Genomic DNA, 26,659 nt, shown 5'->3' on the forward strand with positions numbered 1-26,659 from the left:
TTGATTTATCAAGAGATTACCTATAAACCACAAAAAAAATTGGTACCACATGACATTTATTTTTTTGTGGTCCTTAAGTATAAGGCATTTTAATAGATTTCAGATTCTTTCTCATTCTTTACCTACTTTCTTTCAAGTTTTTTTGCTTTAATTAATGGTATTATCTAACCAACTGCTACTGAGCATAACTATGTACACAAGAATTAAGCTCCGATTTTATAAATGTATGTTCAAATATTTGTTCGGACATAAAATTTGAGCCAGTTTTGGGACTTTCACGCACGAAACTTTTAAATTGTAAAAATCAAACACCGGAACTCGAATTTTCAAGTTCCAATTTTCGAAAAATCTACCTATAGAGTCCTCATATTATTATACTAACACATCTATTCATCTGATTTAAACGTCTGAATTCAACACTGAAATTTAAAAATAACAAGAGAACTGATGAAGTTGTTAATCATATACTAAAAAAATATGTATACATACGCTAAAAGTAACTAAAGAAATAAGTTCAAGATTTGGGCATGTTCATAGTAGAGTTAATAAAAACACAACCCAATTACATAATTAAATCCTAAATTAAAATAACTTAATTAACAAAAGTTGATAATCCTACCAGAAACAAGAAGATGACCATCCAGTAGTACTAGTATTATAGTAGCTTGAATTTTGAATTCGACGAAAAAACCTTCGTCGTCGATACCCAAATATACCATATTTGAGCCTCAACCAAACCAATTTCTTGATTTTTCTTGCTGATCTAAGCTTTACCCATATCACCCTTTTGACTCTAAAGAAAGATTTCTTAATCCTTTCACTTACACTCTTCTTCCTGCTGAATTGATAGCTTCTCAAGAAAAGCTGTCTTTTTTCTATATCTGTGTACCCTGTTTCTGTTCTGAACATGTTCACTGCCCCATAAGACATGTGTTTTACAGCCATATTATGATCCATACATATAGATATATATATATAGGTTGAGAGAGAAAGAGAAATTGTGTAGTGGGGAGGAAGAAATAAGGGTAATGGTGATATATAATGGTCGTGAATTAAGGGAAGAGAGGGGTTGGTTACAGTCTGAATGCTCTGTTTTTTTTTTAATTTTAGGTCATGCTCTGTTCTGCAATCTATTAATGTTTGCTTTTAAGGACCATAACGCCGTCGTAATGATGTGCTTCATTTTATAGCAACTCCACATTTTTTTCTTCTTTTTTACTTTTTCCATGCTTGTTTGACCTTTTTTTTTTAAAAAAAAAAAAAATCTTTTATACCTTTATTTTTTTTTTAAAAAAAAAGTTATTGGTGAAAAATAGAATTTCTAATCTTGTCCTAATTTTTATTTCAGGCATGTATTAATTGATCTATTTTAGATGTTTTTTTTTACCTAAAATAAATTTTAATTTACTTTGAAATATTTGTAAAATATAGAAAGTGTTTTAACTATTTGTTTTTAAGCTAATTTAACAAAAATATATGAAAACTTATAAGTTAAATTTTTACTTTTCTTGGTTTAAATAAGTTAAATTTTTCGTGTTATATAACTTATAGCTTAAAAGCTATAAATTCTAAGCTCAATCAAACGAATCATGGTCTAATTCAAACAAATATTTTTTTACTTTTTAATTCTAATTTATTACATGCCACCATAAATAAAACAAACGTTTTTGATATATTCAATATATATTCAGTTTTATAATCATTAGATTTATAAATCTTATCCAATTTCATCAGACAAACGAATTAAAACATAAAAAATAATTTTATTCATTAAAATTTAGATAGGCAAAACATCTCTCGATATTTCTCCACTAAAATTTGAACAGTAATTTTATTAAATCAACCTTTAAACTATTGAGTGCTTAAGCAAAATCTATCACTTATAGCCATAATAAAAAAGAAGAGAGAAAATGCGAATATGGAATAGTTGATTACTCTTGATAAGGGGGATAGCTAAATTTACCACTCTTTGTATTAAGTCACTTCAATTTTTATTTTTTTTGCATATATTTTTTTATATTTTAAATTCATTTTAAATCGTTATTCTTAATATGTGTGGTCTTTTGAGAAAATTATGCTTATCACATTAAAAAAATGTATTCAAATTTTAGCTATCAGAATCAACACTTTGTGTGCTCTATTACGAGAAAATTGTATCAAATTAATATCCTTTTTAACTTTTTGCATACTGTTTTTAAGGAGGTCACGTGCCAATTGAGGGTATTGTGGGAAATTAATAGAAGTTTGAGAGAGAAAATCACGTGACCTTTTTTTTTATTTTATTTTTTATGTTTTTACATGTTAGGCAAATTTAAACAGTGAGAATCTGTTTTTTTTTTCTATTGGAGACGTGGCATAACTCACCCACGAGTCACGTCAGTTACTTTTGACTTACTTTATTTTGTATTTTTTGGAAAATAAATATTACTATATAAATTTTTTTGAGAATATATTTTCCTTTGTTTTGATTTATTGCAAGAGTAATGAAAGCATGATATAGGATATTCTCCCATTTAATTTTCATCATTTAATTCAAGCATGCATTTTGAGAATGGCACACGATATTTTTTATACTATTTATATTTTGTTACGTAAAGTCTTTCTAATTAAGTCGCTATTTTATTTTATTTATTTACCTGATATAATATTTGTTGTTTCACTTTTCAAAATAAATTCATGATTTAAAAAATACAATAGTTATTTAAAAATTCACTTATATTGAATATATGTTTTAATCGTACGAAATATTTTACCAAGTCATAGAGGTTTAGGTAATCTAATTATTATTAGGATAGACTAATCTTAAGGAACAAAATGGATTCCTTAAACCTATTGAATTCATATGTTTCTTGCAAAATAAATAAGAACGAGAGTTTGGATAAAGATAAAATTCAGATTTTATTAATTAGAATAGGTGTAACCAATCCCTTACATTTGTGTATGTCTTTCACTACAAGCGTTTACAGCAAAACTATTTGTTACATCAAAATCACATAAGTTTGTTTGGTCATTTAAAATTCATAGAATAAACTACTGTTATCACTTTAATAACCAAATGGTCACAATAGCCTGAATGTGAGTCTTCAAATCTAAACATGAAGCAATTAAGCTAATTGTGATTAAAAACTAATAATATTATAATATCAGAATGTTGAGATCTCAATTAATTAAAAGGGAGCTAGTTTCCTTTAGGCGTGAATCATACGATTGTTTGCGATTAAAAAGTAGTAAAAAGAAGATATCTTGATTCGTGCATTGATTAATATGAATATTAATATTGCAAGAGACGACTAATTAATTGAACAATCACGAGTAGGGATAATCGTTATTAGAATATGATCATTTGAAGGTATATATATTATAATCTGTCAATCTTTTGTTTAACCAAAAAGCAACCTTATTTTCATGTCCAACTGCATAAAATACTTCCATAGGCTGTTCTCCTGCTACAGTGCTTCTATCTTAATTCCCCATTTTTCATCACTTAGATAAGACGTGCGTAGTGAGAGCCGTGTTTGGCACAAATATTATTAAAATACAACATGAAAGAGGTGGCTACACTTCTGCAACCAAGTATATGGCCATATTAGTTACGTCTCTCAAAACCAATAACGTACACCATAGACATTATTCTGATATAACATAACATGTGTTTGGTTCTGATATTACCTAACAACCATGATAACCAGCTTTTAAACAAAACAAACACTGCTTCTTAAATTTGGTGAGGTAAACATTTTAGTCGAATTGAATGGTTAGATCAATCACGATTCCACTTCTTTATTTTATTGAGAATTTATTGGAAGGGTGTGCCACTTTCAGAACAACAGTGCAATAGCACACCACAGATTAGTGCCCAAAAGTAATACAATCATTCAGATATTTGAATTAAAAGACAGATGAAAAATATGATGAGCTTGTGTTAAACACATCCAAGTGTAACACAACTGAGGTTTCTCTAATTACACTACATATGGAAATGGGAACACACAATCAAAAGTACAAGGTAGAAACTAGCTTTGCCTACATTTACAAACTAAAGTTACAACTGTGAGCTTCACAGCGACATACTCAGGTCACGTGTGATGCTGGCCATATTTAATTCCCAAACAAAATGAATCCACACATGGTTGAAAAATTCAATAGCATCACCTTGACCCAGGAATGGCTGCAGGTACCTTAGATGGATAAGTTGAAATATCTATACGTCAATCAGTGATAAGTCATAGGGTGCTGAAACATTAGTTGATGCATCCATAAGCAAAGAGTAGTTCTTGCCTCCGATTTCCCTGTTTGCTGGCCTGCAACAGGATTTTGAGGATTGTTGTTATTAGCAGATGGGGAGAGAGTAGATAATTGTACATCTTCCTGTTTGTTCCCAATTATGTGCTTGTTTTTCCTAACAGTATCCATCTCTGGGCCAGTTGGGACAAAAGTCCTTGCCCTGTACTTTTTGCACCCCCTTCTTCGGCATCATCATGATTATTAAGAACATAATCATGATAAGTAGGAGCAAATTGCACTCATGGAAGCAAAAAATGGAATTTGTTACAACACATGTGGAGTACACATACAGCACAAGTGAAAATGAGCAAGTCTCTGTCTTACCTGGTGAACCGTGTCATGGTAAAAGTTATTGAGCATAAGGACATGTCCAAGGCTAGCAGTAAAACCAACAGGAGGACCAATATTTGTGCCAGCATATTCCTTGTATGGGAATGCATAAAAATGAGCAAAAGCTGCAATAAGCATCTCAATACAAATTATAAAATTCCGAAATCAGTAGCTTCCTCGGTATCTTTGATAAGCTCCAACTTTGCAGCTAGAAACACCAGAACACCCTGGCAGAGGAAGTTAGAAAGAAAAATATAATACCCAGAAACATTAATCTACACAGTTATAATTATAATAGATGCAACAAAAGCCAATCAATTCTGTGATTTCAGTAAAACTTCTGAAAGGAGAAAAAACTGAAGTGGGTCAGTACCAAAAAGTAGTGTCATTGAGGGTGAAATGGAGATGGTAAGATCAAATAGTTTCCAAAAAGTGCAAATAATCAGTTTTTGGGTACATACTAAAAGAAAAGTGTGCCATGAAAAACAGGACAGCGGAAATAATATCATTATTTTTGTTAATATGGTAGTAAGTAACAACAGAATTAAGCTAATATGCCGGATTTGGTGAAACCAAAGAGTGTTCAGCAGTCAAAAACTGAATAATATTTTGCTTACTCAAAAGCAAAGTGAGAAAATAACATGTAACTGAGCAAATCTGGGGAGTTACCTGCCAATACGTAAGGAATACGACGGATTTTATAATGATGAACTTTGGAACTGGATTAAATGGACGGAGCAGATCTTTGCATGCCACGTAAAACAAAGCCAATGCATAAAGTGACATTGAGTAAGAGATAGTATATATAATTGTGAGGTAAAGGTATGACTGGCTTGGACTGAAATTTCTGTCCTCATATTTTCCTTCTACATATAGTATGATGGTTACGAGCACTAATATGGGCTTGACAATCACAAACTGCAAACACCCCTGCTTGCACCTTCGGATAAAGCGCCTGCATTGCTTTAACATTATCAGAAATACATTTCAAATAAATAAACAAGAGAATTAAAGTCCAGTCATGTAAATGAATCAACAACATCACAACATGGAGACCCACATAATTGAAATGTAAAACAAGGGGACGATAGTTTGGTCATAGTTATCAAGGGAAAGTCTAATTCAATTGAAATTTAAGGAGTGATCTCAAATTCAAGAGTAGAAATACAGTGCATTCAATTACAAAAACCAGAGAAACGAGTTTCCTACATAGACCGGTGAGTAATAAATTTTTTTTTAGAAATAGTTCACGCTGGTGAATTTTCAATGGAATAGCTCTTCATTGACTAAATAGAAGTGGCTTCATGCATAAGCATAACTTACCCATCCAAAGAAAGCGGAGGAAAGCAGCAGGTCATCAGACACCAATTTGGCTATAGAATTCAGCTAAGAGACCTTCTCCCTCAAAAGTTTCAATGAAATGGACACTTAGCAGGCATCCAGAGAAGTCTGGCTCACAAGGTCTGGATATTTAAGTCGATCTTCTGTTCGAGCAGATGACACCTCTTCCAAGTCATAATTATTTAACATATCAGCATCTTTCAACAAAATCTTGCGTTGTTTTGACAAATTTGAAGGCTTTCCCTTACATTCTTCAAGGTTTTAGGTTTAAGACTCATCAAGCTTCTTGATTTTTGTTGACTTCATATATCAGTAGCAGTCTACAAGTTGGGTAATTAACTTGACAGTTCAAATAGATCTTGGATGTATGAGTGCCATATCAGAAAATGGTGTGGATGAACAAAGCATAAAGTGAATGTCTTCTTCAGCTTAAAAAAGATAAAACATTGTGCAATCAATTCGATTTGGATTTTCAAATATCGTTCAGTATTTTTACAAAGGCTTTACAGTGAAACAGCCATAATAAAAGTCAAGCAACTGGGCCTGAGGATGCATATCCATATTTCAAAGTATAATGCACCGTAGGCTCAAAATTTGAGCATGCAGTCAAACTTAATAGTGACAACCAGTTGCATTCTACATACATAGGATTAAAAAAGTAGATTTTTTGACCCGTTGCACCTAAAGCACAAAGGTATCAGTGATGAGAGTGGAAACCTTGAAGACCGTGGATCAAATTTTAGCAGACAAAAAGATACAAGGTGATTTCTTCCGACCTGCCTAACCTTGCCAACGGAGTTACTTGGTACTTGTGAGAGGTAGCATATATTCAGTAGAATAGTTGAAAGTGTGTGTTTATGTAATTGAGTTTTTGACGTAAAACAATCTTGTTTAACTCACAGAACTTTTAACTATTACCCATCTCTGTGTGCTGCAAAGATTTAAAAAGTCAACACATAGAAACTCGGTCATAGAAAGAGGATCTCGTTAAGTTAAGAACAAATACATGTTTCTCCACATCATAGAGCCGATTCATGACTACAATTATCCCATCAGTATTCATGATAGCTACTTGTCACAAAAGTTCAGAAAACAGAGAGAAAAGGCAGGGGCACCATTCCATGGAGCAACAATGGGCAGTCATATTATAATAGCATCAAGAAGAAAAATATGCATTAAGCCAAGAAATACAAACTTGAACAGTACTTACATTTCATGAATGGAATTGAAATGGATGGCTCTCTCATTTAGGATGAGAGACGAGAAAAACTGTCAGAGGAGAAAAGTAGAATTTTAAACATTAACGTGGAACTCAACGAAAAGTATAGCACAATGAAATATGCAACTCACAGTCAAGCTAGTTCAAAAACTATATTTGTTAAGGTCATATAGGAAAAACATTGCACTCTCATAATATTGAAAAGTCAAACACCATAATATTCAGATTATATGTCTGACTTTAAGATCCATAAAGATTCATAGCTTTAATATTCATCACCTGTTGGGGTACATTCAATGCATGTGGCATCGATAGTTTACCTTTAGTTTGTACTATCTGAAACAACAATTATAAAAAAGCATACTCTAGGTACTGGGACTTTATTTAAATAAAGAGTCATCATTCCCATTTCAAAAATAAGATAGCCACCATTTCGAAAACACTCTTGGTGCTGTGGTTTTATTTATTAGTCGACGGACACTGATGATAGTACAACTGCACATTAAGCAACACAATCAGAAACTGAACTACATTTAGGAACACTCACAAAATTATTCCCTCCCTTAGTGGACAAAGATCTATGAAACTTATTTGATATCCTACCATGCACATATTTCCTTCTAGAACAACAGCATAACCAATCTGATCTCACAAGTGGAGTCTGGGAAGAATAGGTTGACCTCTAACTTTGTGGGGTAGAGAGGCGCTATTTCTGATATGCCCCCAGCTCAAAATATATTTCCTTCTACTACAATTTAACAAATACCACAAAGTTTCCACATCTTCAACACTAGTTGTTCGGCTTTTCCAGATTTAACTCACCTACTATACTATTTAGTCTTTATCAGAACCTATGGACGATCCACATCCAGCGGGATGACTACTCTTTTAAGTTTCATCTAATATTAATGACAGTATGAAATGACCTACATAATTTTAAATATAATGGGGTTCATTGGTCAACTTTATACCGACACAGAGCTAAATTAGGTAACTACGAGCAGTTTGATAGCCTTAAATAAAAAGCTTTTTGAAGGAAAAAGACTGTGCAAAATAACCTTGTCTAAATACTTCTAGTTTCTTGAAAATATGAGAGTATTTTGTTAGTAGAAGAACTTTTCATTGAAAAACACATTCAAAACAACAACATACCCAGATAATCCCACATTCAAACCACTTCAAAAAAAAATTTGAAAATGTCTTTTGAGCATACGCTTACCTTCTACACATTCTTATTTCTGGTATCCTCTCCTAGCAATGCCTTCGGCCAAAGCTAAAGTACCATCACTTATGTTATCCATCAATTTTATGACACTGAGTATCGGATTGCCTAAAGTTCTAATTATACCAAGCACAATAAAGTTGTTGCTTTAAACAACAAAGCATGGTGTTAAATAAGGTTGTAAGCAAAGGCCAGTTTAGTGACCGACCATTCATCAAATTTATACACTGATACCAAAACACAGAGAGGAAGACATGTACAAAGTGTTCTGACAGATTCTTCTACAACATCACCATCCTTAGAATGTAAGTTACAGAATGAAAATGTAAATTCTAAATCTTTTTTGAGGAAACAATGGTCCCGTGAAGTGTGAAAAGAAAAATAGCTCTTTTCACTCCAAGGTCCCAACACGAGTTGTTCAGAATTCTGTCTTATATAAGTCATAGTAACACAACGAACCTTAGGTACACTAGTTATCATATTAAGTTACAGCTATAACACAACGAACTTTGATAGCATGGGGCTTCTATGATCCATCTGTTTCACCATAAGGCCATATTGCTCTAATGTTTGGCTTCACCATGATCCACCATGGTGTTTTATGAAGTTCAAAAATGTTCGATCATTGACATCTAGTCAAGAACCCAAAAGAAGATATAACATGACAGAAAACTGGCAAAATTTCTCAAAGTAAAGCTTTACATCAAAAGTAATTACATGATTCATAGATATGCAATATTTCCACCTACATATACAATGTGAACTGTGGCCGGTACTTCTTTACAAATTATGGCTCTAAGAACTAAATGCTGAACACTATTGAAGTAGAATTACAAGATTATGGTTGCTACAAGAGGTGATCACCGCAAAATCTGATTCATTTGCATAAAGAATAGTTTCATTGAAACAAGTTCTATACCTCGTGCTCGAGTTGCCATCCACCACTAGCAATTGGATGGACAGTTTCTCTGGCTTCGCCTCGATCTTTTTCAAATATAAATCCAACACGTCCCACTTTCTGAAAATTTCTATTCCACATAGGAAAATTCTCCCAAAGTCAAAATCAATTACCCAGAAACGTAACTTTCCTTCGGATTGCTATTCCAAATTTCTAATAGCTATGCTCTCAATCTGATAGAAATGATTTTCAACTCTCCAAATAGAGAATCATACACCAGACACAATAACAAACTAAAAGTACCGAATTATTTCACCCCCTTGAGCCTCGGAGTTCAAATACAGTGTTTTGACTGCTCAATGACTCAATACAAACCAAGAACTACTAGGCCATGATTAATTATTCTCACTCGATTGCACAAAATATTGGCATTTCAAAGCCACTGAGTTCTACACTCACCCAGAATGCAGCACAAGGAATCAAATCGTATTATCATCCAAAAATTCTCCTTTTCATTTAATCACAATTCATTTATCTTTATCATCTTGATTATAGCGGGGCTTAGATTCTACATCTAAATGGGGATTGCATTCATTAGAATAAAAATCATTCTTCTCAATCAAAACCCTTAGCATCTCATAAGTAAAATTGGGGCTATTAGGATCGCTCGTTTGCGACTCACCACCTGAATCCGAAGTAAGCGGCCTCTTCAAGCACAAGTAACACCCTCTTCCTCCGCCACTTCCTTCCCTTCTTCCCTCCGAATTTCCAGAAACCCCTTTTCTTTTCCTCCTCAACAACGTACTTTTAACCTTTCTAAACCGAAAACAAGTCACCCTTTTCCCCTTATTCTTTCTCCAATCCTTATTGTTATCACCTTCTCCTTCTGAATCATCCGTCTCTTTACACCGACTACCACCAACGGCATCATCTTCGCCGCCGCTTCCCCCACCGCCCTCGCCATCAACAGAACTGGGTTGATTGTTGGTGGAAACAGACATAAAAATATAAAAGTTAAATCAAAGAAATTATAGAAAAAAATAGGACCACAAACATGAATGTGGGGGACCTGGAATATGACGAAAGTAACTGTGAGTGCAGTTGTGCAGATAGTGGATGACGAAGAGTGTCTATTAGGTGAAAGAGAAACAAAAGCCGTGAGAATTTGAATTGAATTGAAAGAAACAAGAATCAGGCAGAGAGAGAGAGAGAGAGAAAAGGGAGTTGCAGGATATGGCAATTGACGCCAAAATTGTCGGGTTTGCTCACGGGTAACCCTTTAACTACTTGACAACTGGACCACATTCATTACGTGTTTAACAATTTTTATTGACGGACAGTAGTTCTTGATACTTAATAGGCTCATAAATCGTCTAGTTTACAAAATCATACAATAATTTAAAAATTTATAAATCATATAAAAATAATTTTATTGTTCGTTCCAAGATTTCTGTCCTCTTGATAGGCTTATTACAGAAGAAGTTTAATCATGATAGATATTGCTCACACATAAAGTTTGTTTTTTTTTATAAATTTTCTCTTTTTCCTTTTTAGGGATTTTGAAAACTAAAATTAAATTTATATGGTTCACTAGAAATAGAGTTGTATAACAAAATCATTTTGGTATTGGAAAGTGAATTAAATAAAAATTATAATAATCATAATATAAAATAAGATATTTATTTTTTCAGAAGATGAATAAGAATTAAGAGGGTGGTTAATATGACAGAGAATGTTTTTCTTCATATCAAATAAATAATTTATTTCTAGTAGAATTAAATGATTCAGAATACAAGATAATTATTTGATTAAAAAATAGTATATAAATTAGTGTAAGGTGAATGATAATAATACTAAGTATACTCATGAGCAGAAGTACAAGGAACTAACTTTATTGATAGTTGTACCATTTTCTTTTAAAATATATATATATATATATATATATACATAAAATTAAGAGTGATCGATTCTATTTTTTATATGGAAAGATTTTTATTTATTCACAAAAATTAGTGAACGAATATTTTTAAATGAGTCCTTGTGTTAAGAAATGCAGCTTAAAGGGACCAAAATCATTGAGGATAATAAATTTTAGATAAATAAATATATAAAGTGTTATAAAATCAAGTTCATGGCAATATAAAGATAAAGAGATATACATATACTAATACAAGTAATTAATGAATATCCAATGGACAGTCCACTTAATTAGTTCAATGGATTTATAACATAATAAAGTTAATTTTTTCAAATGGGTCAAGTCATTTATGAAAAAAAGAAGTAGAATATAAAAAACTTATATATTTCATGTACTTGCTTATTTTTTTTCACTTTTTTATTTTGTTTAATAAATTGTCCCTAAACCTAAAGCAAATGTCACTTAATAATAATAATAATAACAACAACTTTTAACACATTGCTAAACTTAAATTTGCCAACAAATTATGTGAAAGATTGCGACTTATTATGATAAAATGTTTTTATTATATATTTTTATTTAAAATTTAAATTTCTTTTCTCGTGTCAATGTATAATTTGATTGGACTAGAAATTAACCAAACATTGATATATTTTCTTTTTGCTTACTTTTTTATGTTGTAAAAAAATGTCTAATGCTAATTCAGTCTCCTTTTTTCCCTAGTCGAGAAAACACGACTTGCTCTTAAACTTATCCATCACCTCACCTAATTAAGTAGACCAAACTTTTAGGCGCAACTTAAAGAAATTTGTAGGACATTAATTCTTTTATTTTGATCGAAAGAAAGTTAGAGTCGGCTATGCATATAATTATTAGTTGAAAACAATTGTCGAATATTTCATACAAACTTTGATTTGTTTTATTTAAATATTATTATAATATAATACAAAAATGGTAACGATCTAATTAATAATAGAGCAAAATTGGGTTGGTAGGTATGGGCCCATATGGGTTCGAAAGTAGGTGGACCCTTCCCAAGTTAGATGGGTCGGGTAATGATTGCTACCAACAAATCATGACAAAGTGGGCTTTTTAACTAGGCGAAACAGTCCATTACATTTCAGGGAAAATACTCTTGCGCAAATTATTGAGTAAATGCTCTTATCCTCTCATTTTTATTTTTACCGTTTGAGTTTCTCATTCCGTTCTTATCTCTATTCTTTAATTACAAAATAGAGGCCAGTATAATTTCCGGACTATTGAGAATATAGATTTTAAATAAACTTCACTCTCATTTTCTTGAAAATAAGATATGTTATGTGTTGCTACAATAGGTAAAAGTATAATATAGTGATAGTTTATAATAACTTTAGAGGTATAGTTTTCTAATTGAACTCTTCATTAAGACTCTTGTGATTAAAAGTAGGGTTCATGTCCTTATCAAAAGAAATTCTTTGGGGATGAGACAGGACAGGGAGTCAGTCCCCATTGACAAGACAATACAAAAGCAGGACACACATCTTCCATATTCTTCATTCTTTTCACTATTTCCCCATAAATCCTAGCAACCCTCTTTGGCTATATTAAAAAACAAGAAAATGACTTCCAATTCATTTTCTTGATAAGCCAACACCTTCTTGGCCTTATTACAATTACCCTCTCTTCAACAAGTCTCTCATATCTTCCTTGAAACCCCATCTTCAAAATTAGCTCTTAGTCTATACAGAAACTAACAGAGTATTTATAGGGAAAAAAAAAGAGAAGTAATGCGCGCTATTACATGGGAGAATCTTGATCTTTGTATAACTTCAAAAATATAGAAATTAACATAACAGAACACAGCTTTTTAGAACAGAGTAATGTATACTACTATGGTAATGGTGAGGCTACGTAGTTTATACTGCATAGTTTCACTCATAACTAATCCTTGTGCTACTAATACCTTTACAATTCTAACATGCTACCAAATAACCCTGAGTTATCTGTCCTGTTGATCAGTACTTTAGCTATTCTAACTTAGGTAATCAAAGGCCAGTTTGATGTAAGATTGAGTAGTCTTATCTCATGGATGTAAAATCTAACTAAATCTTTATTTTATTGAGAATTTATTGGAAGGGTCATAAGGCCAAAATGTAAGTGGCACTTTCAGAACCATAGTGCAATAGCACACCACATATTAGTGCCCAAAAGCAATAGTCATTCAGATAATTGAATTAAAAGACGGATAAAATATGACGAGCTTGTGTTAAACACATCCAAATGTAACATAGTTTTTTATGCGCTTGTGTTAAACACATCCAAATGTAACACAATTTTATTTGAAGTGCATCTAGTGTACTAAGTTTTCGCTTAGTGTGAGATTCAATAAAAATTCGGACCACAAGAGTCTATTGTAGCATCTCTCAACATAGAAATTCAAACAATACTACTTATTTAAAAAAATTACTAGAAGACATTTTGGTCAAAGGTTTGCATATGTCACAAATTGCCAAAAACTAAAAAATCAAATTTCCATAAGCGCACAGTTCTCTGCATGTCTTGTGATAAGCACGAAAAATACCAAGAACATTCCTACTTCAACAATCTACACAGCAAATAGCTATTAACCAAAAAAAAAATCATCTTTTATTTGTCATAGAAAACCTGCATTATGGTCCTATAAACTAACCCTCTTTTATTCTTCAACACCTCTCTCATCTTGCTCTCTTCAGGCACAGCTCCTTTGCTCTTCACTATCTCCAATAACTCTTTTCCTTCTTCCTCCATCCCTGCCTTCACCAACCCTTCAAAACTACCCAAACAAGTAGCTGCATTGGGCTTCATTCCCCTTTTCTCCACCATCTCCAACACATACTTTTTCGCCTCTTTCACAAACTTCTCTTCTCCACTCTCCGCCAACGACTTGATCAGCACACTATATGTATACGCATTGGGCAGCACTCCAGATGACAGCATCCGTAGGTAAACCTTGTGAGCTTCCTTGGGCTGCCCTGCGTTGGCGTATGCCTCGATTACCGCCGTATGAGCCACTACATCTGGCATTTGGCTCTTGTCCTTGATTTGAGAGAAAAGCTCCAAGGCCTCGTGGGTCAGTCCGTCCTTAGACAATCCGTCGAACATCTTCACTGCATTGTTGATCATCCCATCTGAACGTATCTTCTGAAACACTTCTTGCAAGTTTGTCGGGTCTTCGGGTTCCTCAATTACGGGTTTCTTGTTAAATGGGTCGTATGGTGGTGGTAATTTGGATTTATCTATTTCCTTAGTGGACAATTTTGTTATCTCTTTGGTGTCCGCCTCAGCATCAGAGTCTTCTGAATCAGATAGCGAGAAATTGACTAAAGTGTTGCGCTTCGGAGGAGCTGAAGTAGAGTTACTCGAAACGGGAGTTTCTGGGGTGGCGGTGGAAAATAGTCTACTTCTGAATGCGCTAGTTTTGGGGACTGATAAAAAGGACACTGTTTTGAGGGGGCTTAGGGTAGGGAGAGAGGAAGTGTAGTGGAAACGAAGGGCATAAGAGGAGAGGGATCGGCGGATTACGGAGAAAGACGGCGCTGGAGAGACTGTGAGCCACCGGGCAATGGTTATTCCGGCCATCGGCGATGTAGTAGAACGTCAAATCAGCGAAAAGACTAGAAGTTGCAATGGCTAAATTACTTGTTTCAATATTTAAAAGTATCTTGTATGTTTATTCATTTAGACATTTAACTAGACGTATCTTTTATTAGCCCAATATTCATTTATGTTTCATAGTCATCCTTACATTAGGCCAATATACATCAATTTAAAAACAAAACAGCACATTTATAATAAATTAAAAACTTCAATAAAATTTTGAGCAAAGTAAATAATTGATAGAAAAATTCTCCAATAAATTTAAATAATTGGACATCAATTTAACACCAAATTATTAAATTAACAGCAAAGATACAAACTCCAAACTTAAAGCCTTTACAAATTAAACATGAAAGAAAATGACGATAATAATGATGGAATGGTGGTTTCAATGGTGGTGCAACCAATTCTAATATGGATGACAATGGGGCCAAAAATATAACAACAATGGAGCTAAAAAAAGGTTAAGTATCAAGAGAAAATAAGAGGAAGAAAAAGGGGTGTGTAGCAGCGGTGATAGTGGTAAAATGTGGTGTGATGGAGGAAGGAGTGTCAAAGAAGACGCAGAAGAAATAATAGTTTTTTTTCAAAAAAAAAAAAGAGGCCCAATTTAATATCTTCATGCGCCTAAAGGGTGTGGGTTAAAAACAATGTGCCACATAAACAAAAAATGTTCAAATAGTTCATATTAGGAACCACAGTGCAACAACAGTACACCACAGATTAGTGCCCCAAAGCAATAGAGTCATTCAGATAATTGAATTAAAAGACGGATAAAATATGATGAGCTTTTGTTAAACACATCCAAATGTAACATAACTGAGGTTTTCTTTAATTACACTACATATGGAAATGGGAGCACACAATCAAAAGTACATGGTAGAAAACTAGCTTTGCCTACATTTACAAACTAAAGTTACAACTGTGAGCTTCACAGCGACATACTCAGTTTCACGTGTGACGCTGGCCATATCTAATTCCCAAACAAAATGAATCCACACATGGTTGAAAAATTCAATAGCATCACCTTGACCCAGGATTGGCTGCAGGTACCTTAGATGGATAAGTTGAAATATCTACATCAATCAGTGATAGGTCATAGGGTGCTGAAACATTAGTTGATGCATCCATAAGCAAAGAGTAGTTCATTGCCTCCGATTTCCCTGTTTGTTGGCCTGCAACAGGATTTTGTGGATTGTTGTTATTAGCAGATGGGGAGAGAGTAGATAATTGTACATCTTCCTGTTTGTTCCCAATTATGTGCTTGTTTTTCCTAACAGTATCCATCTCTGGGCCAGTTGGGACAAAAGTCCTTGCCCTGTACTTTGTTGCACCCCCTTCTTCGGCATCACCATGATTATAAAGAACATAATCATGATAAGTAGGAGCAAACTACACTCATGGAAGCAAATAGAATTTGTTAGGACACATCTGGAGTACACATACAGCACAAGTGAAAATGAGCAAGTGTCTGTCTTACCTGGTGAACCGTGTCATGGTAAAAGTCATTTAGCATAAGGGCATGTCCAAGGCTAGCAGTAAAACCACGAGGAGGACCAATATTTGCACCAGCATATTCCTTGTATGGGAATGCATAAAGATGAGCAAAAGCTGCAATAAGCATCTCAACGCAAATTATAAAATTCTGAAATTCAGCAGCTTCCTCGGTATCTTTAATAAGCTCCGACTTTGCAGCAAGAAACACCAGAACACCCTGGCAGAGGAAGTTAAAAAGAATGATTATAATACCTACAAACATCATTCTACACAGTAAATTGTAATAGATGAAACAAAAGCCAGTCAATTTCTTTGACTTCAGTAAAATTTCTGAAAGGAGAAAAAACTGAAGAGGATCAGTCGCAAAAAGTGGTATCGTTAAGGGTGAAATGGAGATGGTAAGATTTAATAGTTTCCAGAAAGTGCAAAGAATCAGTTTTCAGGCACATACTAAAAGAAAAGTGTGCCACAGAAAACGGGACAGTGGAAATAATATCATTATTATTGTTGTTATGGTACCAGGTAACAACAGAATTACGCTAGATGCCGGATTTGGTGAAACCAAAGAGTGTTCAGCAGTCAAAAACTGAATAACATTTTGTTTACTCAAAAAGGAAAGTGAGAAAATAGCATGTAACTAAGCAAATCTGGGGAGTTACCTGCCAGTACGTAAGGAATACGACGGATTTTATAATGATGAACTTTGGAACTGGATTAAATGGACGGAGCAGATCTTTGCATGCCACGTAAAACAAAGCCAATGCATAAAGTGCCATCGAGTAAGAGATAGTATATATAATTGTGAGGTACAGGTATGACTGGCTTGGACTGAAATTTCCGTCCTCATATTTTCCTTTTACATATAGTATGATTGTAACGAGCACTAATATGGGCTTGAGAATCACAAACTGCAAACACCCCTGCTTGCACCTTCGGATAAAGCGCCTGCATTGCTTTAACATTATCAGAAATACATTTCAAATAAATAAACAAGAGAATTAAAGTCCAGTCATTTAAATGAATGAACAACATCACAACATGGAGACCTACATAATAGAAATGTAGAACAAGGGGACGATAGTTTGGTCATAGTTATCAAGGGAATCACTAATTCAATTGAAATTTAAGGAGTCATCTCAAATTCAAGTGTAGAAATGCAATGCATTCAATCACAAAAACCAGAAAAAACGAGTCTACTACATATTCCTGTGAGTAATATAATTTTTTTTTTAGAAATAGTTCATGCTGGAGAATTTTCAAAGGAATAGCTCTTCATTGACTAAATAGAAGTGGCTTCATGCATAAGCACAACTTACCCATCCAAAGGAAGCGGAGGTAAGCAGCAGGTCATCAGACACCAATTTGGCTTTAGAATTCGGCCACTCAAACTTAGAACAACAGCCCCTGGGCCACCAACCCATGCCAGGCAGAGTGATAGAAAATTATATATGACCCACGCCTCATATCTGAAAGGAGATTAGAACTAAATAATCACAATCAACAAAACAATTTCACCATAAGAAGTTTCGAGACATAAGTTCGAATATAACATGCATACGCATATAAATCATTTACCAACTACTCCTTTCCACCTAATATATGTTACGTAATTTACAAGCACAGAGAACAAAAAAGACTTAATTTTTTCCTACGTACATATGCAGTTAAGACATATTATTAAGAATGGAGCCAGGATTAATAAAGGAATGAGGTAAGGTAAAATCACATGGAATATCATGGATCAAACAACCTATAATCTCTCAGAGTCCATGCAGATTGCAAAAAAATAGAATGAAAGAAAAGCAAAAGGTTCATATAGGCAATAACTAGTTGGAAGGAGAGATAGATATGTTGGTACATTTATATGAAGTCAATTTTTTGCCAAGAATCCTTTTTGATTGTTTAGAGATTTGTAAATCAATGTAGAGATAAGATTGGGCTGTAAGGAACCTTCAATGAGAATCCGGATGTTTTAGAGAAGTAACTGAAAAAAAAACTTGGAATACGTTGAACGCTGATGTTGATAACTGTAGTCATGTAAAGAGGTGAATTAGACAATAGAATTTTCACTACTCTTGGGTAGATGGGCTAGTTGGATAAATGAACAAGATAGCGAGAGTAGCTTTCAGAAGTCCCTGGAGAGAGTCCTGTTGGATAATAATGAGCGGTAAAGACGCCTATGGCCATAAAGGCTCAGGTTAGTTGGAAAAGGTTCTGTGAGAGTATTTAAGTATATTTTTAACATTTTCAACTAAGAGACCTCCTCCCTCAAATGTTCCAATGAAATGGATACTTAGCAGGCATCCATAGAAGTCTGGCTCACAAGGTCTGGATACTTAAGTCAATCGTCTGTTTGAGAAGATGACACCTCTTCCAAGTCATAATTATTGAACATATCAGCATCTGTCAACAATATCTTCTGTCGTTTTGACAAATTTGAAGGTTTTCCCTTACATTCTTCAAGGTTTTAGGTTTAAGACGCATCAAGCTTCTTGGTTTTTGTTGACTTCATATATCAGTAGCAGTCTACAAGTTGGGTAATGAACTTGACAGCTCAAATAAATCTTGGATATATGAGTGCCATATCAGAAATGTCAACACAGTTTGGATGAACAAAGCATATAGTGAATGTCTTCTTCAGCTTAAAGAAAAAAAACATCGTGCAATCAATTCGATTTGGATTTCAGATATCGTTCAATATTTTTACAAAGGCTTTACAGCACAAACAGCCATAATGAAAGTCAAGCAACTGAGCCTGAGAATGCATATCCATATTTCAAAGTATAATGCACTGTAGGCTCAACATCTGAGCATGCAGTCAAACTTAATAGTGACAACCAGTCGCATTCTACATATGTAGGATTAAAGAAGTAGATTTTTTGACCTATGGCACCCAAAGCACAAAGCACAAAGGTATCAATGAAGTGAGTAAAAACCTTGAATACCATTGATCAAATTTTAGCAGACAAAAGATACAAGGTGATTTCTTCCGACCTGCTTAACCTTGTCAACGGGGTTACTCAGTACTTGTGAGAGGTAGCATATATCCAGTAGAATAGCTGAAAGTGTGTGTTTACGTAATTGAGTTTCTGACATACAACAATCTTGTTGAACTCACAGAACTTTTAACTATTACCCATCTATGTGTGCTGCAAAGATTTAAAAAGTCAACAAATAGAAACTCGGCCATAGAAAGAGGATCTCATTAAGTTAAGAACAAATACATGTTTTTCCACATCATAGAGCCGATTCATGACTACAATTATCCCATCAGTATTCATGATAGCTACTTGTCACAAAAGTTCAGAACACAGAGAGAAAAGGCAGGGCATCATTCCATGGAGCAACAATGGGCAGTCATATTGTAATAACATCAAGAAGAAAAAAATATGCACTAAACCACGAAATACAAACTTGAACAGTACTTACATTTCACGAATGGAATTGAAATAGATGGCTCTCTCATTTAAGATGAGCGAAAAGAATGACGTTAATGCATAAACCTGTCAAAGGAGAAAATAAGAATTTTAAACATTAACGTGGAACTCAACAAAAAGTACAGCACAATGAAATATGCAGCTCAGAGTCAAGCTGTCAAGCTAGTTCAGAAACTATATTTGTTAAGGTCATATAGGAAAAATTGGACTCTCATGTTATTAAAAAGTCAAACACCATAACACCCAGATTATATGTCTGACTTTATGGTCCATCCATAAAGATTCATAACTTTAATATTCATTACCTGTTGGGGTACATTCAGTGCATGTGGCATCTATAGTTTACCTTTAGTTTGTACTATCTGAAACAACAATTATAAAAAAAAAACATACTCTAGGCTACTGGGACTTTATTTAAATAAAGAGTAACCATTATTCCCATTTCAAAAATAAGATAACCACCATTTCGAAAACACTCTTGGTGCTGGAGTTCTATTTATTAGTCGACGGACACTGATGATAGTACAACTGCACATTAAGCACCACATTCAGATTCTGACTCCATTTATGGAACTTAATAGTACCAAGTGTTGATGAATTTGAGATCCTACCATGCACATATTTCCTTCTACAACAACAGCATAACTAGTCTCTCTTTTTTTTTTGGGACAAACAGCATAATTAGTCTGATCTCACAAGTGGGGTCTGCGAAGAATAGGTTGAAGAGCTTACCTCTACCTTTGTGGGGTAGAGAGGCGCTATTTGGGATATACCCCCACAGCTCAAAAGACATTTCCTTCTACAATTTAACAAATACCACAAAGTTTCCACATCTTCAACACTAGTTATTCTGATTCCTTCTACAATTTAACAAATACCACAAAGTTTCCACATCTTCAACACTAGTTATTCGGCTTTACCAAAACCTATGGACGATCAACCTCCAACTGGATGACTACTCTTTTAAGTTTCATCTAATAATAACAAAAGACAGTAAAATATGAATCTGTTCACAAATCAACTTGATCCCTATTTTTGACCAACATAATTTTAAATACAATGAGGTTTATTGGTCAAAACTTTATACCAACACAGAGCCAAATTAGGTAACCACAAGCAGTTTGAATAACTTTTAAGAAAAAGCTTTTTGAAGGAAAAAAAGTGTGCAAAATAACCTTGTTAGAATATTTCTAGTTTCTTGAACATATGTGAGTATTTGTTAGTACAAGAACTTTTCATTGAAATATACATTCAAAACAACAACATACTCAGTTGATCCCACATTCAAACCACTTCAAAAAAAAATTAAGATGTCTTTAAAGCATATACTTCTTCACAAAAACTTTAACCAGCAAGTTTTGAAAATTATTTATTAATTCTATTATATTTTTAGCAAAATTTCAGAATTGTTAAAAAAAAAACACTACTCATCATGATAGCTTAGTCTCAAAGAAGTGTCTGCATATACACTATTCACAGATTAAGCCATCCCTAACCACAAGAACTAGCTCTCCACTAAGATGGGATTTAGGTGCAGTCATACAATTACAGCCTACTATTTCCCTGTTGGTTTAGGTGTCCGCTCAAAGCCCAGCGAAAATACTCATATAATTCTTCATTATTGAAGCCTGTTATAATTGATAGTACAACAATATAACAATCAGGTTCAACAATTGGATAGCATATAACTTCACAAGATAAAAGCTGATTCCTAATCCAGAAAACCTCAATCTCAATACTTAAAACACTTTATGCAAAGCATAGGGATGGCTTTCTGATATCCTATTGGTTCATAACTACATGAGATTCACCAATCACCTGCAGGCTTGTGAGGTGTATCAATAAGTCTAGAGGCAAAGATGAAGACTACATGTGAGGATGGTTAGTATCAAAGCAGGCAGAGGTCCTATGGTTGAATCACACCGCCACCCAAATTAAAAAAAAAATCCACATGCTTGGTATATGAAAAAAGAATCAAGCCGCATGTGAGGGGGGGCGTGTTGAGATGGTCACACACTTCAATAGTTTCCAACGTAGCTGGCTGAATTTCTAATCAGCAAGGTAAAAAGATGGATTTATTACACTCACATACAGTAGAGTCACATTTAGTAGAGTATATGATATTGATTGATAATTGAGATTGTGGAAAAGAGTATTAGGGTAAAGACTGAAAGCTAGCTTGACACAAAAAATATCACATTCAACATTACAATTTGAAATCCTGAAAGTTGTATGAAATGGAAAGGTGTCAAATATCCTGGAAGGTCTGAAAGTGAAAACAGTAAACAAGTTCCACTGTCATGTGAAAAAGAGCGACCATGGATGTCCTAAACACAAGTTTCTCCCATTCCTTACCACTACAAAGAACTTCAATTATAACACTCATACACTGTATCAGCGTCATAGTGGGACCGGATGATTAGAAACACTAAGTAGTTCACCCTTTCGCATTGTAAAGTGTCGAGAGAAAAGAAACACACCACTTTAACCGGTTTAATCAAGAAGATGAATAAAGAGAGAGAAAAACACACTCACAGGAACCATAAAGATGATGCGGACAATGTATCTTTGATAAGTAGGCTCAGTATAATTCAAAAGATGCCTGTAAATGTGCAAAAGTGCCAGTCCAATGGCACCAACTGTGCAAGGCAACGCAATGAGGATATAGAATATGGGAGCCATTTGTTCCACAGGCTACCAAGCATCAAACACAAACACCCTTCTCTGAAACCTTAGAAATATAATCAAAATCAGTACCATTACTAAAATTAATTGAAACATAAACAGATACAATCTAGGTATAACCACTTACAGTACTGAAGAAACAACTCCAAAACCCCTATGTTTAGGCACTTCTCTTCTTCCCCAAATAGCAGTAATCCCTGCTACAATTGAATGCTTCGCTTTTCACCTTTGATTGAATGTACACCAACCTCGGGAAATCGGAAAACCCTAACCCAATAACAAAATCTTGAACTTATCAAGAAAACTACTCGGTTAAAAAATTACACAACCCATTGAATGTATACCAGATTTAAAAATCCCAACTGGGGTTTACCCTACATAACACCAAAAAAAAAAAAAAAATTAGCGCGTCCGCAGAAAAGGGTAAAGACCCACTAACCTTATCGATGCAATCTGGGTAAAAGAAATCAAAGAACAGTGCCCAATTGGGTCACTTTCTCCCAATGAAATCGTCGGAGAAAGTGAAGTTTGATGAATATGACGGAACTATATAGATCTGTGACTAGAAAAAAAATGTTAGGCGAAAAGAAAGCGCTGTTAGTGAATTGCAGATTGTGGGACAGGGAAACAATAATGGCGGCTTTAGGGGGAAAACTTATATTATATTATATTACTAATGGAAAAACACAGATCGGGAAAACTTGCGAAGAAATGATAAATCTTTTCACAGTCGGAAAGAAAAGGATAAATCTTGTTTGTTTGTTTTTCCTTTGTAACTGCAATTTTTGTTTCGTGGAAAAAGACGAGTAAATATTATTGTTGAGTTGTCTATGATTCGATAATTATATTTAACAAAATAAAATCGATTATTAACCATCACTAATCATCCACATTTTTTGTCTTATCCATTTTTATGTATTTTTCAAGACTTGCTTAATACTATATTTAAATTGCAAGCATAAGAATAGAATATTGGGCAATTAAAATAAAGGAGAAAAACGGCTGTATAGAGTTGGATTGCACTATTTTTATTAAGAAATTTGCATTTCCACATCATAATTATAGTAATAGATCGTCAAACTACCAGAATAATGTTTCCTTTTTAAATCATAATTAGAAATGCTTATTAATTGTATTGCAATTTCAAAAGTAGAAAATAGGATTTAAATGTCATATAAAGATAAATTTGAATCAAGAAAATTTCTTGATTTGTGTAATACTTGTGTAGGGTTATATGATTTATTTTCTTATTATGAAAATCTCATTCATAATGCACTTATCAACAAAGTGATAACATTAAACTTGATGAACTTACAGTCATTGATTCTATTTTCTTCTGGCAATGAAGAATGAGTAAGAATTTAGGGTTTTCTTTAGCTGCTTCAAATGGTAGTATATTAACTATTGATAGTGAAATTGTTCTATTCTTACTCAATGGTTTTGAGTTTCAGTTCTGAGTATAGAGAAAATCTTATTGGAAGTGTCACTCTCAAATGGATACTGCAATGAATTTAATCTAAATTTCAATGCAGACTTCGAACATATAAAACTTATTTTTTTAAAAAAAAAATATATGAATAAGGAGAGGACTTCAAAAAGTCACTGATGGGATTTTCTGACAGTGCTTGATTTTTAATTAAGATAGAATGCAAGTAATAACTATACTAACATGCATTGTAAAACAAGTTGTTAAATACTTAGCTATTAAGAGTTAAAGACTACTATTGTACTCAACGAGGAATATGAACAAAGATGAGTAGAGCTAACCAACTACACATTCTTAACTACTTCTCTAACATTCTTATTTCTGGATCTTGTCTTTGGTCAACAATCACAAATTGTATGTATCTTCTTTGATTCTGACCCTCAGTTTTTTCAATGCGTAGCTTTCAAAATGCATTAGGTGTACTGAGTTTTCTCTAAGTGTAAAATTCAATGAAAAGTCGAATCACGAGAGTCTCATCTTTCAATATAAAAATTCAAACAATACTAGTCACTTAAAAAAAATTTAGACGACATTTAAAATCCATTATGTTCACTTAAAAAAAACACATGTCACTTTTGAGGAAACAAAAGGAATGGAAGACAATGGTTGTAAATTGCTGCTTCTTGGTTGCAGTTCTACGGTCTACATATGTCTGAAGCTAGTCACAACAATGGTCTTATTTACTTTTTGGTTCATGTAAAATCCATTATGTTCAACCTGATGATCCAGAAATTAACTATCAGATCTATAGCTTGAACATGATGTTGAATACAAATTTGAATTTGCTATGCTTGATGGAGTTTAGGTAGAAGATTTTGTTGAATACAAATATTATATAGTAACATTCACCAGTTAGAAAGAAAATTAGAGCTAAATCTAAATCCTGGTCATCACACATTGCCAAAAACTAAAAAATCAAAAATTTCCATAAGCACACAGTTCTCTGCATCTCTTGTGATAAGCTGCTTTCATACGAAAAATACCAAGAACCTTCCTACTTCAACAATCTACACAGCAAATAGCCATTAACCAAAAAAAAAAAATCATCTGTTATTTGTCATAGAAAACCTGCATTATGGTCCTATAAACTAATCCTCTTTTAAAATTTTTAGCTGATCGTCAAAAAGGTGTCAAAATGACATAGTAGACTCCTACTTAGGGTGTTTAAAATGAACAAAACTTATTTGAGGTATCTAAATGTAAATTGGTGTCAAATTTAAGAGGCTACCTATGGATTCGGCCAAATTATAAATAATTGTTGGGTGATTAAAGCTCTATTTCTCGTTTGTTATCAATCATAAATGTTCAAAATTGTTATGAAAAAAAAATTATAGTAAAAATTTATTTTTTTGGGCTATCCAAATAATAACTAAGTTAAACAAATTAAAACGGCAAAATAGTATTTCTTATTATCAAAAAGCTCTAAATATTGTTTGATATACGAAAATTAATATATTTGTTGAATGATCATCTTAAATTCAAGTATATGATATGGTAAATTGCGTCTCAAAATTTGTTTGAACATAATCCTAAAATAATCTTTATCATCTCTGCAGTCATCAGATAGAAAAATATGATTATTTTAGCTTGAACTCTTTTGCCTTGTAAATATAAGCAATAACATTATATTAGTAAAATTTCACATGTGAATTTTAAGAAGGATATTAATACAAATTCATTCTACTCCTATATATATCATGAAAATTATTCATGAAAGACAATTGGCTCAAGTAACTATACTTGAAGAAAATTCAAAAGGAGAAAACAGAGATAATGTAAACATCACAGATATGCATACATTATACATCATATAAAGAAATAAATAATAACCACAACAACATAAAACAATAGTAAAGGCACAATAAACAATAACTTTTTATTTAAGATCATATTCCAAGTAAATTGAAAATAGGTTCAGTTATGACTATTACCTCTCTTTTATTCTTTAACTTAATTCAACCTCCTCAAAGAATTCACCATAGGTAAACTTTCACGCTTTCTCAATAGGGGCATTTGCATAATAGGAATATTAAAACACAAGATTTCAAACTTAAAAGTCTAATCTAGATCCAAATTTGAGTCACTTATTCTCCAACAATTTCTCTGACGAACTTTCACACGTTCGAAAGCACATTGAGTTAAATTGAAGCACAAAGAAATAAACTGAATCCATAATTTATTGAAAATTACAAATACTTTTTTTGTTCGGAATTGTTTGTCATGTTGCGTTTTTCGAAAGTTAATTTGACTAATTTTTCAAGTTAAATTAGATCACATTAATTCGATATTTTAAACAAAAAAATTAGACATTCTAAAACTATATGAAAAGTACTATAAATTGCAATTTTTTGCACATTAATATGATAAAAAAATACATCTTATAATATTAGTTAAAATTTTTATAGTTTGACTATAAAAATAGAAATCATGACAAACAATTCGAATGAAGGGAGTACTGGAAACAAGCTAAAATAGCCCAAGAAAAAATATTGAAGGGTAAAATTAAAGCACATTATTAGAAAACGAAGGATTTTCTTTTTTTAAAGAACATCCAGAAAACTCCATTAATTTTATTTATTTTTAAAGAATGATCAATTTTGATAGATTATTTTCGCGCAAAACACTAACTGGCAATGCAGATTTGCCACGTTTAAAAACCAACAGATGAATTTTGGTATAAATTTTAAACAAAATCCTTTGATTTTTTTTAAAAAATAATCATAGTTT

At 33.1% G+C, this 26,659-nt stretch overlaps 3 protein-coding genes, 1 long non-coding RNA gene and 1 pseudogene across 5 annotated transcripts; all 5 read right to left on the reverse strand.

The window, feature by feature from the left end:
- Positions 1 to 445: 445 nt before the first annotated feature.
- LOC101244714 (uncharacterized) lies at positions 446 to 1,290 on the reverse strand. The gene has a single exon (XM_004230329.5). The coding sequence runs from the start codon at positions 955 to 957 to the stop codon at positions 616 to 618; it is 342 nt and encodes a 113-aa protein (XP_004230377.1). The 5' UTR covers positions 958 to 1,290; the 3' UTR covers positions 446 to 615.
- Positions 1,291 to 3,849: 2,559 nt separating this feature from the next.
- Positions 3,850 to 6,144, reverse strand: LOC101252336 (uncharacterized; annotated as a pseudogene).
- Positions 6,145 to 6,146: 2 nt separating this feature from the next.
- LOC138338215 (uncharacterized) lies at positions 6,147 to 9,453 on the reverse strand. The gene is made up of 3 exons (XR_011211643.1): positions 9,316 to 9,453; positions 7,166 to 7,224; positions 6,147 to 6,275 (listed from the first exon to the last, which is right to left on the reverse strand). It is a non-coding gene; the product is annotated as an uncharacterized lncRNA (long non-coding RNA).
- Positions 9,454 to 13,667: 4,214 nt separating this feature from the next.
- On the reverse strand, positions 13,668 to 14,961 carry LOC101244998 (pentatricopeptide repeat-containing protein). Its single transcript, XM_004230330.5, has one exon. It carries the CDS (start codon positions 14,807 to 14,809, stop codon positions 13,838 to 13,840), a length of 972 nt encoding a protein of 323 aa, XP_004230378.1. The 5' UTR covers positions 14,810 to 14,961; the 3' UTR covers positions 13,668 to 13,837.
- Positions 14,962 to 15,584: 623 nt separating this feature from the next.
- On the reverse strand, positions 15,585 to 23,400 carry LOC101245294 (uncharacterized). 2 transcript variants are annotated; one of them, XM_004230331.5, is made up of 8 exons: positions 22,886 to 23,400; positions 22,574 to 22,713; positions 22,297 to 22,492; positions 19,754 to 19,827; positions 17,641 to 17,790; positions 16,984 to 17,269; positions 16,308 to 16,541; positions 15,585 to 16,219 (listed from the first exon to the last, which is right to left on the reverse strand). In XM_004230331.5, the coding sequence occupies exons 3-8, from the start codon at positions 22,441 to 22,443 to the stop codon at positions 15,851 to 15,853; spliced, it is 1,260 nt and encodes a 419-aa protein (XP_004230379.4). In that variant the 5' UTR covers positions 22,444 to 22,492; positions 22,574 to 22,713; positions 22,886 to 23,400; the 3' UTR covers positions 15,585 to 15,850. The 2 variants fall into 2 exon arrangements, with proteins under 2 accessions (XP_004230379.4, XP_025888802.1); XM_026033017.2 differs by having other exon boundaries at positions 22,297 to 22,485; positions 22,886 to 23,226.
- Positions 23,401 to 26,659: the final 3,259 nt, after the last annotated feature.

The sequence above is a fragment of the Solanum lycopersicum genome, chromosome 1 (genome assembly GCF_036512215.1).
Source record: "Solanum lycopersicum chromosome 1, SLM_r2.1".
NCBI lineage: Eukaryota > Viridiplantae > Streptophyta > Magnoliopsida > Solanales > Solanaceae > Solanum > Solanum lycopersicum.